The 14069-nt window shown below is 41.4% G+C and overlaps 2 protein-coding genes across 3 annotated transcripts in view; both read right to left on the bottom strand.

Annotated features, from left to right (window-relative positions):
- The window catches only part of atp6v1b2 (ATPase H+ transporting V1 subunit B2), a gene marked incomplete at its 3' end in the record, with an annotated part of 11185 nt that extends 7401 nt beyond the window's left edge, over window positions 1-3784 (bottom strand). Inside the window, exons 1-5 of the mRNA XM_080018379.1 lie at window positions 3622-3784; window positions 3387-3442; window positions 1342-1440; window positions 959-1052; window positions 774-851 (exon numbers count right to left, since the gene is read on the bottom strand). Of these exons, the coding sequence (XP_079874505.1) occupies window positions 774-851; window positions 959-1052; window positions 1342-1440; window positions 3387-3442; window positions 3622-3760 (466 nt within the window). The 5' untranslated portion in view covers window positions 3761-3784. The remainder of the gene's footprint in view (window positions 1-773; window positions 852-958; window positions 1053-1341; window positions 1441-3386; window positions 3443-3621) is intronic.
- A 2440-nt stretch (window positions 3785-6224) lies between these two features.
- Window positions 6225-11714, bottom strand: dusp11 (dual specificity phosphatase 11 (RNA/RNP complex 1-interacting)). 2 transcript variants are annotated; one of them, XM_080017533.1, is made up of 9 exons: window positions 11407-11714; window positions 11228-11303; window positions 10606-10737; window positions 9865-9988; window positions 8792-8852; window positions 8661-8707; window positions 8481-8556; window positions 8187-8318; window positions 6225-7564 (listed from the first exon to the last, which is right to left on the bottom strand). In XM_080017533.1, the coding sequence occupies exons 1-9, from the start codon at window positions 11442-11444 to the stop codon at window positions 7174-7176; spliced, it is 1077 nt and encodes a 358-aa protein (XP_079873659.1). In that variant the 5' UTR covers window positions 11445-11714; the 3' UTR covers window positions 6225-7173. The 2 variants fall into 2 exon arrangements, with proteins under 2 accessions (XP_079873659.1, XP_079873660.1); XM_080017534.1 differs by having other exon boundaries at window positions 7411-7564; window positions 8191-8318.
- Between the last annotated feature and the right edge of the window lie 2355 nt (window positions 11715-14069).

Here is a 14069-nt window from a genome sequence, read left to right as displayed (position 1 = left end):
AAGCATCTGGTCCAATCTGAGGGATGTAGTTTATGTTTCATGTAGTTTTCAGCTGGCATTTTGTACCAGCTGAAACAATTTTGACTAAGAATTGCATTGTTGATACAAAAAATGCATGCAGGTTGGCAGGTCTGCACTATACGCCTAATGTTTGTGTGTGTGTGTGTGTGTGTGTGTGTGTGTGTGTGTGTGTGTGTGTGTGTGTGTGTGTGTGTGTGTGTGTGTGTGTGATGCCAGTTACTAGTTATGAAGAAATATTAGGAGGAAGGAGCAGAGTTAAGCCGACGTCACGTATTTAGTAAATAAGTCACATATATAAAATAATCATGTTATCAACGTTAATCTTGGAGGTCACCATATCCACTATCAAGAAATCTATTTTGATGCAAGTGATTTTTTATGATTGTCCCCATTTTGCAAACACTATATAAAGGAAGTTTTAAACTCTCGTTCATGGACAGCAAAATAGTAAATGTCGCTGTTGTACTGGCAAAAAACAAGCTCTCCCGTTTTCCCCGACATGCTTTGCAAAGCAAAACCCAGACGCAGTTCATCCGGTGGCCACAAGGAGGGATGATCCGACCGTCGGATGCGATTACGGATTCAGTGTGAAGTAAGCTTTAGGGTTCGGGCTTATTTGAATACAACACTTATGAATACAACACAAAGACCAATTTTAGTGGGCAACATAGTTATACGTGGTGCTGTTTTTATTTTTTTAAATCAGCTACGTTCGGGAAGAAATAATATACTTTTAAACAACAGGAATTTACCCATTATGTCCAAGAAGTCTTCTGCCAGAACAGCGGGACCTCTATCGATAGGCTTGCCGGATCCGTTGAAAACGCGGCCTGCCAACACAAACATACTCTGATGCAACATTGCAATTTTGAGATATGACAAGAGAACTTTCATCCAATTATTATCAGCCTCGGTGTCCTGTTTGGCCTTGGCCTACCGAGCATGTCCTCAGAGACGGGCGTCCGCAAGATGTCTCCGGTAAATTCACAGCTGGTCTTCTTGGCGTCTATGCCGGCGGTACCTTCAAACACCTAAAAAAACAACAAGAGAAATAAAATAATACAATCATAAAATAAATATGAATTTTAAAATAAAATGAAATAAAAAAATAATATAATAATAATAATATCATTAATAATAATAATAATGGCCAAATAAACACAAAAAAAGCCAGCACTCGCGAGCGCACACGCACGCACGCACACACGCAGGCACACAGGTACGCACACAGGTACGCACACACGCACGCACGCACACACGCAGGCACACAGGTACGCACACAGGTACGCACGCACGCACGCACGCACGCATAGAGTGTACCTGCACTACAGCCTTGGAGCCATTGACTTCCAGCACCTGCCCACTCCTTTTGGTGCCATCTGGCAAAGTGAGGTGTACGATCTCGGCATACCTTGGAAACTGGTTGGTTACAGGAGGACAGCAATGATTGAATGATAATTGGTTGATTGAATGGTTGATTGATTGATTGATTGACAATATCTGTGTTCCAGAGATTTGCAAGAGCATCCCCATAGTACAGGCCCATTCAACTACAGGCCCGTGGGCCGGTTACAGCCCTCTTAAATGTTTTATAGCCCAACAGAGGTTTGCCTGCGCCCAATTATTTTTCCGAGTTCCCATTGAACGCAGCATCAGTTCGCTTGCACCCAAGTAACCCTTTTCCAATTTCCCATTGAACACAGCATCAGATCGCTCGCTGCAGATTGGCTGCTACAGGACGCGCAGACATGACCCGCTCCGCACCTGATTCGCTCAGTCAAGCTCAGTGCACGGCGGGCCACAGAGAAACTCATGTCAGCTAATGCCATGGACACACTACAACAACTTTCAAAGTCGTCAGATCGCTGTACTGCTCACACTACACAACTTTCTGTCTTGCGATCGGGAATCTTAAAGTCTGGGGGTCACACATAACAAGATCTTTCACCAGGAGGAACCCCCGACGAGTGTGTCGGGTCTCCAAATCACGTTTTGTCACAAAAAAAACCCACGAGAAGTGAGTAAAAAAGTGAGTAAGCAAAAAAAAAAAAAAAATGTATTCAAAACCTAGAGAGGAAAAGTAAAATAGGTAGGTTTTGTTTCTGGCTGCTGCTCCGTGTACTTTCGACTCTCCTTCTCGACCCCTTCCTGAAAATTAGCCCAGAATCACATAAACTGGTGTGTGTATTGTGCAACAAATGTTTTGCCGTGATGAAAGAATACAACATGAACAAGAACTAAATGTAAGTCACGGCTGGTTTTCTGCCAATTTTCCTGAGGGCTCGGATCATCTTCTACTTAGCATTTAATTGTATAGATATGGACCAGTGTTAAAAACACCTTATGCATGCTTGGAAGTGTTGCTGAGGACTTTATAAACAGGCCTACCCACTGTTAGTGTGATGGATACTGTTTTACTATATTAACCTTTTTTCTTGTGGATTTCTTTGTCGATATGGACGATATGGAAAAAAACACCTCATGTCTCCTTGTTTTTTTTTTTCTGTATCAAGCCTTGTAACCATAATCGTCCTGCTTTTTGTATGGACTGGCTGCTCTCTGGAATTGATTAGAAAAGATACAATTACAGTGAAAGAAAGGGGATGCATGTGTCTAGTGTATTCCATATGTCGAAATATATCTATTGACATTACTTTAACTAGAGTTAAAGGTACTCCTCACTTAACAACCCAGTTCCGTTCCGAGAACCAGGTCGTACAGTGAATTGGTCGATAAGCGAGGACCCGTGTTATTTCACGGTAAGGGGGCGTGGCCATTGTGAACGCTAGTGTAGTGAATACTGACAGACTGAGGGAACGACACTGAGAACGGTGATGCGCGATAAGATGTATATAGTGTATATAATGTATATAGTATATATAGTGTATATAGGGTATATCGTACATATAGTGTAGATTCAAGAGGTTTATTCGTCACATACATATACATACTATAAACACTCGTGTATATACTATATATAATATACTGTATATATAGTGTATATAGTATATAAAGGGTGAAACGCGATGAGATGCTTGACGCTGAGACGCCGCGCACGCAGCGCGCACGCCGCGGTAGCGCACACTACAGACTGCACAGAGGGCTGGTCGTAAGTCCGAACTGTCGTTGAACAGGTCGGTCGTTAAGTGAGGAGCGCCTGTATTTGCAGCCACGCACTGAAAGTATTCTGTGTGGCCCATGAACCCCCAGTGATTTTCCTATTTGGCCCACTTGCCATCCCAGTTCAATAGCCCTGTCATAGTCAAGGCTACTTCACCAGACGGAGCCCATGGGTTAGAAAGGGAGCCTTTTCAACTTGGTCAATAATAATCAATCAGGAGCAGTTGTGAATAAGCCTGTCTTACCTTAACTTGGTCCAAAATGACCAGAGGTCCATTGACTCCGGACACTGTTTTATAAGCTGGAGGGGGGTGGAAAAGACCATCACTTTAAATTGATGATCCGAGCTGACGGAGCGTGTATTATTATTATTATTAGTTGATGAGGATTACGAATGTGAACGCAGCCATTCAGACTACAAGCGCTCGGATGGGACCAGATCTGCGCTGCATGCTGCGCATCTCCCGTCCCCCAACTCACTGAGGCGAGGCTGCGAGCTGTAGTCGCGGCTCACGGCCATGACGTGCTCCCGGGCGGCAGCCTGCTTGGTGCCGCTGACGGCCGAGGTGAGCTCGTTCATGGCTCCGTTCACCATCCCCCGGAGCGCCTTCATCGCCATGTTTACATCTGCGGCTGCCGCAGCGGCGTCTGGTGAGTCGTGACTGCTCTGCGCATGCTCATTAGACACGGCACCTGTTGCCATGTCCAAAGTGTTATTTATCATCATAATAATAATAATAATAATAATAATAATAATAGATAACATTACATAATAATAGCATTATATAATAACGTTATAACGATAATAGATAACATTACCTAATACTAGCATTATATAATAACAGAATAACTTTATTTGTACCGCATAATTTTTACAACACAAAAAGCTTTACAAAAAAACTAAAATGAGAATGTAAGGAATGCAAAAAGTGCAATAAAAGAAGAACAATATAATGAGAGACTTATTATATCGACTCTTCGAATAACCATTATTACTTTTCTCATTAATATCAAAATAAAATGCCAATTTTATTGGATATCAACAAGTTTCAACCAATATTATACACATAACATAACACATATGTGTTATGTTTTTGAATATTATTTAAACATTCGAGCAGTAGTAGTCAAATAAAAGAAGTATGCACACTCTAGATGTAATATATATATATATATATATATATATATATATATATATATATATATATATAAAGTCGTGCCATAAGTGCCAGTGGTTACAGAGATTTAGTCAAAAACTCACAAGTGAGTACACGTTCCAGGACCCTATGTGGTCAAACATGCTTTGAGGTTATGACTGCAACAATAGATACCAAAAATAAAATAAAATAAATAATCATAATAATAATAATAAGTGTTTACAATGGTATTGAAGACCCCCTTCAGTTATTTGAAATTAATATCCTCAATCTCTAGGCCATTGAAGGTGGCAGAAGCTTTCCACATCAATAGTGGGAGGCTTGACAAAACATTTCTTTTTTTTTTGTGCTATATACAAAACAATAAGCCACAACATTAAAACCACAGACAGGTGAACGAATAATATTGATCATTTTGTTCCAGTGGCACCTGTCAAGTGGTGGGATATATTTGGCAGCAAGTGAACAGTCAGTTCTTGAAGTTGATGTGTTGGAAGCCAGACAAATGGACAAGCGTAAGGATCTGAGAGACTTTGACAAGGGATAAATAGTGATGGCTGGACGACAGGGTGAGGGCATCTCCAAAACGGCAGGTCTTGTGGGGTGCTCCTGGTATGCAGTGGTTAGTACCTACCAAAAGTGGTCCATGGAAGGACAACCTGTCAACCGGTGACAGGGTCATAGGCACCCAGGGGCTCATTGATGCGCCTGGGCAGTGGAGTCGAGACGGTTTGGTCCAATCCTACAGAAGAACTACTGTAGCACAAACTACTGAAAAAGTGAATGCTGCTATGATAGAAAGGTGTCAGAACACACAGTGCATCGCCGCTTGCTCCAATGCCACAGACCACTCAGAGTGCTCATGTTGACCCCTGTCCACCGCCGAAAGAACCTACAATGGGCATCCGAGAACTGGACCATTGAGCAATGGAAGAAGATGGCCTGGTCTGATGAATCACATTTTCTTTTACACCATGTTGATAACCGGGTGCGTGTGTGTAGTTCACTTGGGGAAGAGATGGCACCAGTATGCAATATGGGAAGGCAAGCTGGTGGAGGCAGCGTGATGCTTGGGCAATGTTCTGCTGGGAAACCTTGGGTCCTGACATTTATGTGGTTGTTACTTTGACATATACCACCTACCTAAACATTGTTTAGGTAGGTGGTAGGTGGTTTATCAACATTGTTTAGGTAGGTCAGAGCTGTTTTGGCGTCAAAAGGGGGAACTTAACAATATTAGGCAGGTGGCTTTAATGTTGTGCCTGATCGGTGTAAATACTGATCAGCGTATATACATACACTGATCAGTTGGCAGCTTTCACAGAGCTTTCTGAGCTGTGAGGTAGCGCAGACTAACGGTGTTGACATGGGAAGCTTATGTGGGTAGCAATTTTTTATGACAGCTTGCTAAAATCTCTTCTCCGTGCTAAACACCTTGCTAAAAGCGTTATTCAACACAGTTCAGGAATGGCAGCTGTTCTGAAGGCATCACTTTGAATGTATATGTACATTTTTTTTTTTTACAGTGCGAGGCAGACATGCTGCTTCTCGTGTCTCAGAAACAGCTGCTGTCATTGGGATTTCCAAGACCTACAGCTGACAGAAAGGTCGAGATGTGGATACAGACTGCATCCAGTGGTATGGTAGGGTCAGAATCGGAAAAAAAAAAAAGAAAAGAAAAAAACCTTAATCCGTGGATCCATCCTGGCTTGCGTTAACATCAAAGGTTGGCGCTGGTGTAAAATGATTTGGGGACGTTTTCTTGGCACACATTAGGTCACTAAATACCAATTTATCATTATTTCAATGCAACAGCGCACCAAAGCTTCGCCGTTGACAATGTAAATCAGCAATGGTATGGCCATGAAGGAATGCACACTGATAAAGATTGATTCAAATTTAACAAAAAAGGCAAGCCTATTTCAAAAGCCAAAGCATTTTTATTCCATCTGATTTCAATTGGAGATCAGTACAACACGTGGCTGCAATAGCAAACCTGACCACCGTCAAGTTTACAGGCACTTGGGGTCAATTTAGCATAAAAAGAGACTCAATGTCTTATTTTCCTTAAAACAAGTAATTCCGATTAAGAAAAAAAAACATATTGTGAAAATTTAACTATGTTAACTATGAAATACGGTTAAATCTATACTTGTGTTTTTCCACAGTGGTTTTTCTGTGACAGTACACTTTACAATGGAATAACCCCACAGCACAACCACTATCCCGTTAACCACTACAAACACCACAAACATATAGACCTGTGTATTATTCTGGCAGACTAACAGTTAAACTTGATGTTGTCCTGATTAACACACAGGTGGAATTCTGACTGGAACTGAGGAATAGATACAGCCTTGCAATTTTGATCTTGCAACACAAGAGCTCATTTCAACAGTTATTTATTCTCACAGCACAGCAGTTCAAAAACATTACTCTATCCTCTATCCCAACACAAAACTGGTGTCAAATTTCTCACTCTTCAGATAGCTAATATATACAACATTAACTATCTGAACAGGGTTTTTTGTGCCCCTTCACGATGTGGTTCCTTCTAAACTGATTCACTTTGCGTTCCTTATGCAGTGTGAATAAGAAACTGAAGTTAATAAAATATGCTCCTTTTTTTTTTTTGATAAAATAAACATCTGAGAGGCATTTTGGGGGCACGGTTACTTATGCTTAAGGAGAAATAATCGGTACTCTTAAAACTTGCGTGGCAAGTAAAATATAAAATCAATACATTTAAATGTCAATACATTTTGAGTGGAATATGAGCAGTTGATGAATAAAAAATTAAGTGGATGACAGTTGATAGTTAAACTATCCCGGTAAATCACCCCTTTCTTCGAAATGATTACAACTAAACAGGATATTAGTAGTCATCTCGATATTCATCCCTGTTCCGTCTCTGCGTTTGTCCCTTCTGACCTGTCCGTTTCTCTGAGGATTTACGGCCACTTGGCTCTCCGGTCCAAAATTCATTTGAAGAGTAGCGGGACAGGCCTGCGTCCGGGGGAGCAGAGGCATAATGGCTGCTCCTTTCTCTGTAGGAGCGACACTCTGGAGCAGGGTATCTGTACCTGGTCGGCTCCGAGGAGAAGGGCCTCGTCCACTGGGTGCTGGGGTGGGGCTGGTTCCACTGGTATTGGGAGTGGCTTGCACGAGGCATAGGAGGAGGGTTGGGGCGTAAGTAAGCAGAATGGTGGCCAGCTCGGGGATCCCAATAATTAGACATGTGGCTCAATTCTCTCTGAAGGACAGGTCTACAGGGGGGGAAAGGGAGGCATGAGACATCACATCAAAGGATTTTTATTTATTTTTTTAAAGATACCAACTTTAAAAACTCTATAGGGTGGTTTCGCAGACGGGGTTTGATCTAAATCACGACTAAACTAATCCTTTTTAAATGTATCCAGAATTTAAAAATGTCTTGTTTCATTTAAGATGAATGAGTTCTAGACTCGGAAGTCCTAGACTAAGTTAAGGACTAGTCAGCTCCTTCTGTCTGGTCTTTGTGCTGGTCTTAGTCCAGATAATTCATGTTCTCTGTTGTCGAGGTCGACTTGAAGGCCCACATCCATTGATCAAAAGATAAACCCAGGTTTAATTAAAGACATCACATAGACCTAGATTGACGCTAACCTTCCTTCAGGAAAATATTTTTATTTTTATTTTAACCAAGACTAGGGCAAGTTGAAGACTACTTTAAACCAGGACTGAGAAGGGCCATGTCAGTTAGTCCAGATTAAATGTGTGATTTAGTTTAAGAGTAGGCCTAATCTGTATCTGAGAAACCACCCCTTAACGACAGCTGTTTGAGCATAGGCGTTTAATTGTTCTGTACCACCGGATAAATTCAGCTAGAAAAATTTGAAAAGCCCCTACCCACGAGAATGGTGGTCGTGTCGGTGGTGTTGTCCCTCTTCTCTGAGGTCACGCCCAAAATGACTAGAATGCGGCCGACGTACCGCGGAGCCTCTCACCGGCTCCTGTTCAGGCTCCTCCATGCCGTTGTTGCTGAAAAAGATTAATTCCGAAGTGCGATCAATCAAAACAAATCAAAGACATGCAGTGAGAATTACAAATTAAAGCAACCACAAGAGATACGGCATACTACTTTATTCTGATTCTTCACCACTATCCATTATTAGATATTCAAGAATCAGTGATAGGCCTTGCCTTCTCTTATGTCCAAACTGCAGATCTTTCAGATAGTTCTCTCTCTCTATGGTATGACCCCTCGAGGCGTTGAACACTAGAAACGTAGACAATTTCAAGCACGGATAAACAAAAAGCTGGCAAACACATTTATACACACTGAAAGACAATAGAAGAGGAGCTTGTATCAACAGTACTCACGCCCTATTGCCCTTTTGGGATCCATCCCATCCACATCTATAAGATACCTGTGAGCCCACGGTACAAGTCAGTCTCTAAGCAACCTATGGAATAAATAATGGTTGAAACAACATTCACATTCTATAACTTACCTACAGACGAGATAGCCCGTGCGATTAAGACCATGGGTGCAATGGACTCCAATCAGCTTATCTGTAATGGCACAGAGAATATATTTAGGAATATCACTTTCACGCATTACAATAAGTGTATAGAATAGTGTAGGGGTCTGCAACATTTATTTTGTGTCAATTATTTTTGTGAAAAATAAAAAAATATATTTTAAACCAAAAAATGATATTGACCAACCATTAACACTAGAACAGCAGTGTTTTTTCATTTGCGTAATCAACTGAAAACAAGCCAATTCAGCTTGCGACGTTATGGTGCGTTCCAAAACCTCAGATGTTTGACTTACATTTGAAAACTTGAATTTTCAGTAACGTACTGGGTCTCTGACAGAGATACCTGGAACATGGCTGAATTTTTATTTGGTTTGTATTATGTATTGATATAGAAGAGATAATTACAGATTCATGAAAACAGAGAAAAGGCCATTTAAGACTGGGTCTGGATAAAAAAAAAAAAAAAATACTGTATGTATAGTAGTCAATCCTGGACTAGATTATAATAAAAAGCCTAAACGGCATTTCAAACCCTATGTCAGATTGGTGAAACCTTTATTATATTTTTTAAAACTTAAAAAAAAAAAAAAATTCCACTACTGAAACTAAACTAACAGAAATAAATCGAAAACTAAAATAAAAACACAGGAACTGTAAGCATCATAACTGACAAAATAGCTTAACAAGACATTATAAATATGTTTTATAGGCTAGGTTTAAAATTCAACACAAAATCTTATAATAAAAAAATATATAGGCGGTCCCTGCTGTTTCTCTATCCACCAAGGGATCCTTGGCCTCAAAAAGGTTGAAGACCCATGGAATAGTGGGAACACCGGCAATTTACGTTAGGCACACTCGCCAGGAGAATGAATATTGAATTATAAATAAATATTGTTACTATTATTCATTTGACTCACATTTTGGGCTGTGCAAGATTACATTAGTAATAACACTAGAAGTTATACATTTAATATAAGTATTAATATCAGTAGTTAACCTCCGTCATTAGGATGTTAAATCAGTGCTGTTGAGCTTGCCATTGTCCGTGTTGTCTCGAAGGAACTTGCGAACAGCTCGCTTGAAACTCAGAATTGTCGCGTCGCTGGGAATATTATGGCCAGCAGTCAAGATCTTCACACACAGCAGCGAGTTAGGGATGTCCTACACAGAGAGGAGGGTTAAAAGATATGGCTTTAAGTGATATCACAATGTAATTTTGATCAGATGGCTATATTAAATATTATCCATATTTCAATGTATTTCCCCTCAAGAACTATCTCAATAGTTTCGTGTTATGCTAATTCCAATCATGCAAATCAGGCAGAATAACAAAGTGTTACAATAATTACACATCCAATATATCCAATTAATAGCCGCATTCCTAATGAAATTATCCATGTGGTTTATATGTACTATTGCACTTGTTGACCATAAATCACTTGTGGTCAGGGTTGCCAGGTTATGCAAAACATTTTCAGCGCAAAGCCTGCCCAAAGCCACCCGCAATATCCCAAAAGTTGGCCCAATTTAAAATTACAATTATGCAAATTATATGAAAAGTTTGTTAACCTTGAGTTACCACTGAACAAAGAGAGTTATATGCTTTTTGCACTTTGCAGTAGCGGTATGATTCCATATTACCCCCTAAAAAAGTACACCTCTTACTTGAAAGCATGTTTTAAAAGTGAGTGGGTCTTAATCTCAAGTATTGCAATATTGACTTATTGTAATGTACGTACATAAAACTCAATACATCATGCAGACTGACCGAACGCTACCTCTAATTTGTAGTATCGTGTTGTGAAGGTAAGGTCTATGATCAGGCCAAGCTCTTGCTTTTCTTTTCCCAGAGCGTCAAGTAACTCCCAGGGTCCGAAGACATCGGAAGAGGGGAGGTTGCAGTTCAAAGACTGGAAAAGACATACTTAATACTTTTAAAGAAAGTGCATTTTGTTACGACTTGTGCGACAAAACAGCTTCTAAAAGAATGCATATTCCATCATGGACATCGACACCAACCTAAAAATCACCATCACCGATTGGCTTTGTGTCTTTAAAAGGGATTTAGAATACTATACAAATCATGTGACTGTAAATATAAATAAATGTATGTTATTGTAATTACTATACAATGACTATAGGTATAATTTTTTTTTTAAATAAAGCCAATATCTATATATTACAGATACAGACTACACTACATTACATTTCACTGCATATATGTATGAAAGTATGTATATGTGACAAATAAAAAATCTTGAATCTTGACTATAGGCAAAAACAAACAAATAAGTGGCGTTCTATCCACTGCACACTGACCACGCGAATACTGATGAGAATGGCATTGGCAAGTGTGAATTACATTTTTACATTCAAATGAACAAGCTACTAGACAATGACCTGTTTTAAAGGCACTTTGAAGGCTATGAAGCGAGTCCCAGGAATCCTCTCCCCCACAGCGCGGTAGTCCAGCCATCTGGGGGTGGGGGTATATAGGGGGTGGGGGGCACCCACAAACAGTCAACCACGGCCGCCGTTGAACTTTAAATAGAAGATAAATAGTCAGTCAGCACGCTCACCTGTCCGGGACGCCGGTTTTCTTGTTTTTCCGAGACATTTCCTTTGTGTTAAAACAACTGCTTAAAATGTTCGGCTTCAGCCATTCCCAACAAGTTAACCCTAAGAACCAGGCAAGCTAGCGCGACACTAAGCGGGTCAAACTGTTATTTGTACCCACTCGGTGGCACTTGGGGGGCGGTCAGCGAAACGAGCCCGTTGTAAGCCGGGGAATTTCGCGATCAACACATCGGGGAAACGAAACTAGTTGTCGCTTTTATCCCATGTTGACTAAGTTTCGATTCCAAGTCTCGCCAGCGCCGCTCTCCTCCCTCCAGCGCCACTGTCACTGCCGCTGCTTCTACTACTTCCGGATTATCGCATATCGGTTCGCCGCTGCCCCCCACAGGTCGGGCGTGGAACTTCACCCGAGCGATCTAGCGGCTCATTGTTTTTTTATTATTATTATTATTATTATTATTATTATTATTATTTAGACACGTGTTCGAGTAAACTGGACTACACCACTCGTTTGAAAAGAAATGATGTGCATATTTTCAGAATATTTAATAAAAAAAAAAAATATGTATTTGGTCGGTTAAGGAAATTCCTCCGCAATGATCGGTGAGGTTAATCCGCCCGCTACAAGAAGACAAAACTGAGAGTGTCCAAGATGATTTATTCTGCAGAATGAAGAGAAAGATTCCGCACTGCTCCAAAGCAGCGCTGGGATCAATCTGACATCACAGAGAAAGACAGGAGGCTTTATACAGTAGAAACAGGGCGTGGTTTGGGTCAGAGGTCTCCGACGAGTCTGCCTCCCCCCGAACTGTCTTCCTGGGTGCCCCCCCTTCCTAGAATGTAAATAACAGGTACTTGCAACCTTGACCTGGCCGAATGGGGGTTGCATGACAATGCAGTTCCCCAGGAGTGTCCCTCACCTCTATAGAAGGTAAACAGGCCAAGTGATCTGATTCTTTCATATTAGAATTGACATTGTAGGAGCAAAACATTTCTCTTTACATGAACTCTGGGGGGTTCCTGGGAAGACAGACAAATGTTTTCAAACCCCCTTTCGGAGCCAGAGGCCTTTGTCCTCATTCAAAATAGTTGATCGTAATCATTTTTCCCTCACATGTCTTTCACATTTCATCAATAAACATGTTAAACGTCACACAAAACGTATTTTCCCCACCTCAGGCACAAAAGCCTTATTTTTTATCAGCCATTACGCAAGCATTACTTAAGACGGGGGGGGGGCAGGATGGGAAATTTCATCCAAAAATGGCCACCACACAAAAATATGCTCGGGTTTAAATTAATTACCTAATGAATTCGTCGTTAATGACCACAAATAAACAATAAGAATTTGTTTGAACATTTATTTTTTCTTTTTACCTGTGCCTGTCATCATGCTGGGCATATCACGCAGAGTATTTGTATGCCATTACATTTAGGACAGAGTTAGTCTGCAAGTGGAGATCAACTTCTCAACCTACAATACCACTTTTTATTCATTCTTAAATCATCATGAACTGCTGCGATAACTTTGTTCTGTGGACCACCTGTGGAATGACAAGGGCACAGCTTTTTGTTACACAACTCCGCCACCAATCCCCCTCCTTGGAGAACTACGGTATTTGACCATGTTTTGTCTTTAAACAACTTATCACTACTCCAAGAGGGGAAGAATCACCACGGGTGAGACAAATAAACATAGAACCAAACAACATGTACATGGAAAAATTGGAATAGCAATTTGGCACGTGGCCTCTTCCTGTCATAGTTATGGCAGTAAATGAGGGAGGAAAGGAAAGGGATGGTTTTAGGAGGGTGTTCGGGGGTGTGTTCAAAGCAGGTGCTGTTGGTGTGTGTGTGTCTTTGATGAGTGTGTGTCTGTGTGTGTGTGTGTGTGTGTGTGTGTGTGTGTGTGTGTGTGTGTGTGTGTGTGTGTGTGTGTGTGTGTGTGTGTGTGTGTGTGTGTGTGTGTGTGTGTGTGTGTGCGTGCATGCGTGCGTAGGTGTGTGTGTGTGTGTGTGTGTGTGTCCATCAGTGACTGCACAGGACTTGTCCCGATTGGTTCTGGTGTACGAGGTCAGAATTATATCTTAGCGCCTCCAAGCAGCAGAAAAGGCCCCACAGCCACCCCTGAGTCCCGTAGCTGCAAAGACACTCAACGACCGCAGGGAAGTCTGAGCACCATGCTGGTCGGCATGTCTGGCGGAGCCAGGTCCCACATTGACAGACCGACACCACGCCAGAACCGCCCTACATGCCCACCAATGCCCGGCGCAAAGGAGAGGCCTGCCATACCCTAGCCGGCCAGATGGCCCACCCGACCACAACAACCCGAGCTCCCACCCATGTAGCCGACACGCGGATTACATCACAACACTTTATCTAATAAGGGGAGCGTTTGATACAATGACGATGCAGAGAACCGTTGACACAGCCGTTGGAACATTTTATCCTGAAACCTCTGACTGAATATGTTTATGTGTGTATATGTCAAGTCAAGTCAAGTCACACTTTATTTATAAAGCGCATTTCAAACCAGGGCAACACAGTGCGCTTTACAAAGAAATACAATCAAATCAGATATATAACATGTCTGTGCAATCATAATAACAGTCCATGCGGAATAAACAGATCTCACAACATAGAGAACACACACACACACACACAC

This window comes from Zeus faber (genome assembly GCF_960531495.2).
Source record: "Zeus faber genome assembly, chromosome: 17".
Taxonomy (NCBI): Eukaryota; Metazoa; Chordata; class Actinopteri; order Zeiformes; family Zeidae; genus Zeus; species Zeus faber.
The sequence above is the reverse complement of the archived record's forward strand: the minus strand, read 5'-3'. Positions and strand labels throughout refer to the sequence as shown.

Excerpts from the sequence above, each read along its gene's own strand:
- dusp11 (XM_080017533.1), bottom strand. The coding sequence starts at position 11,444 with ATGTCTCGGAAAAACAAGAAAACCGGCGTCCCGGACAG. Across the intron at positions 10,738-11,227 it reads TCAAAGTGCCTTTAAAACAG|TCTTTGAACTGCAACCTCCC; the intron begins GTCATTGTCTAG and ends TGTCTTTTCCAG. Across the intron at positions 9,989-10,605 it reads CACGATACTACAAATTAGAG|GACATCCCTAACTCGCTGCT; the intron begins GTAGCGTTCGGT and ends CTCTCTGTGTAG.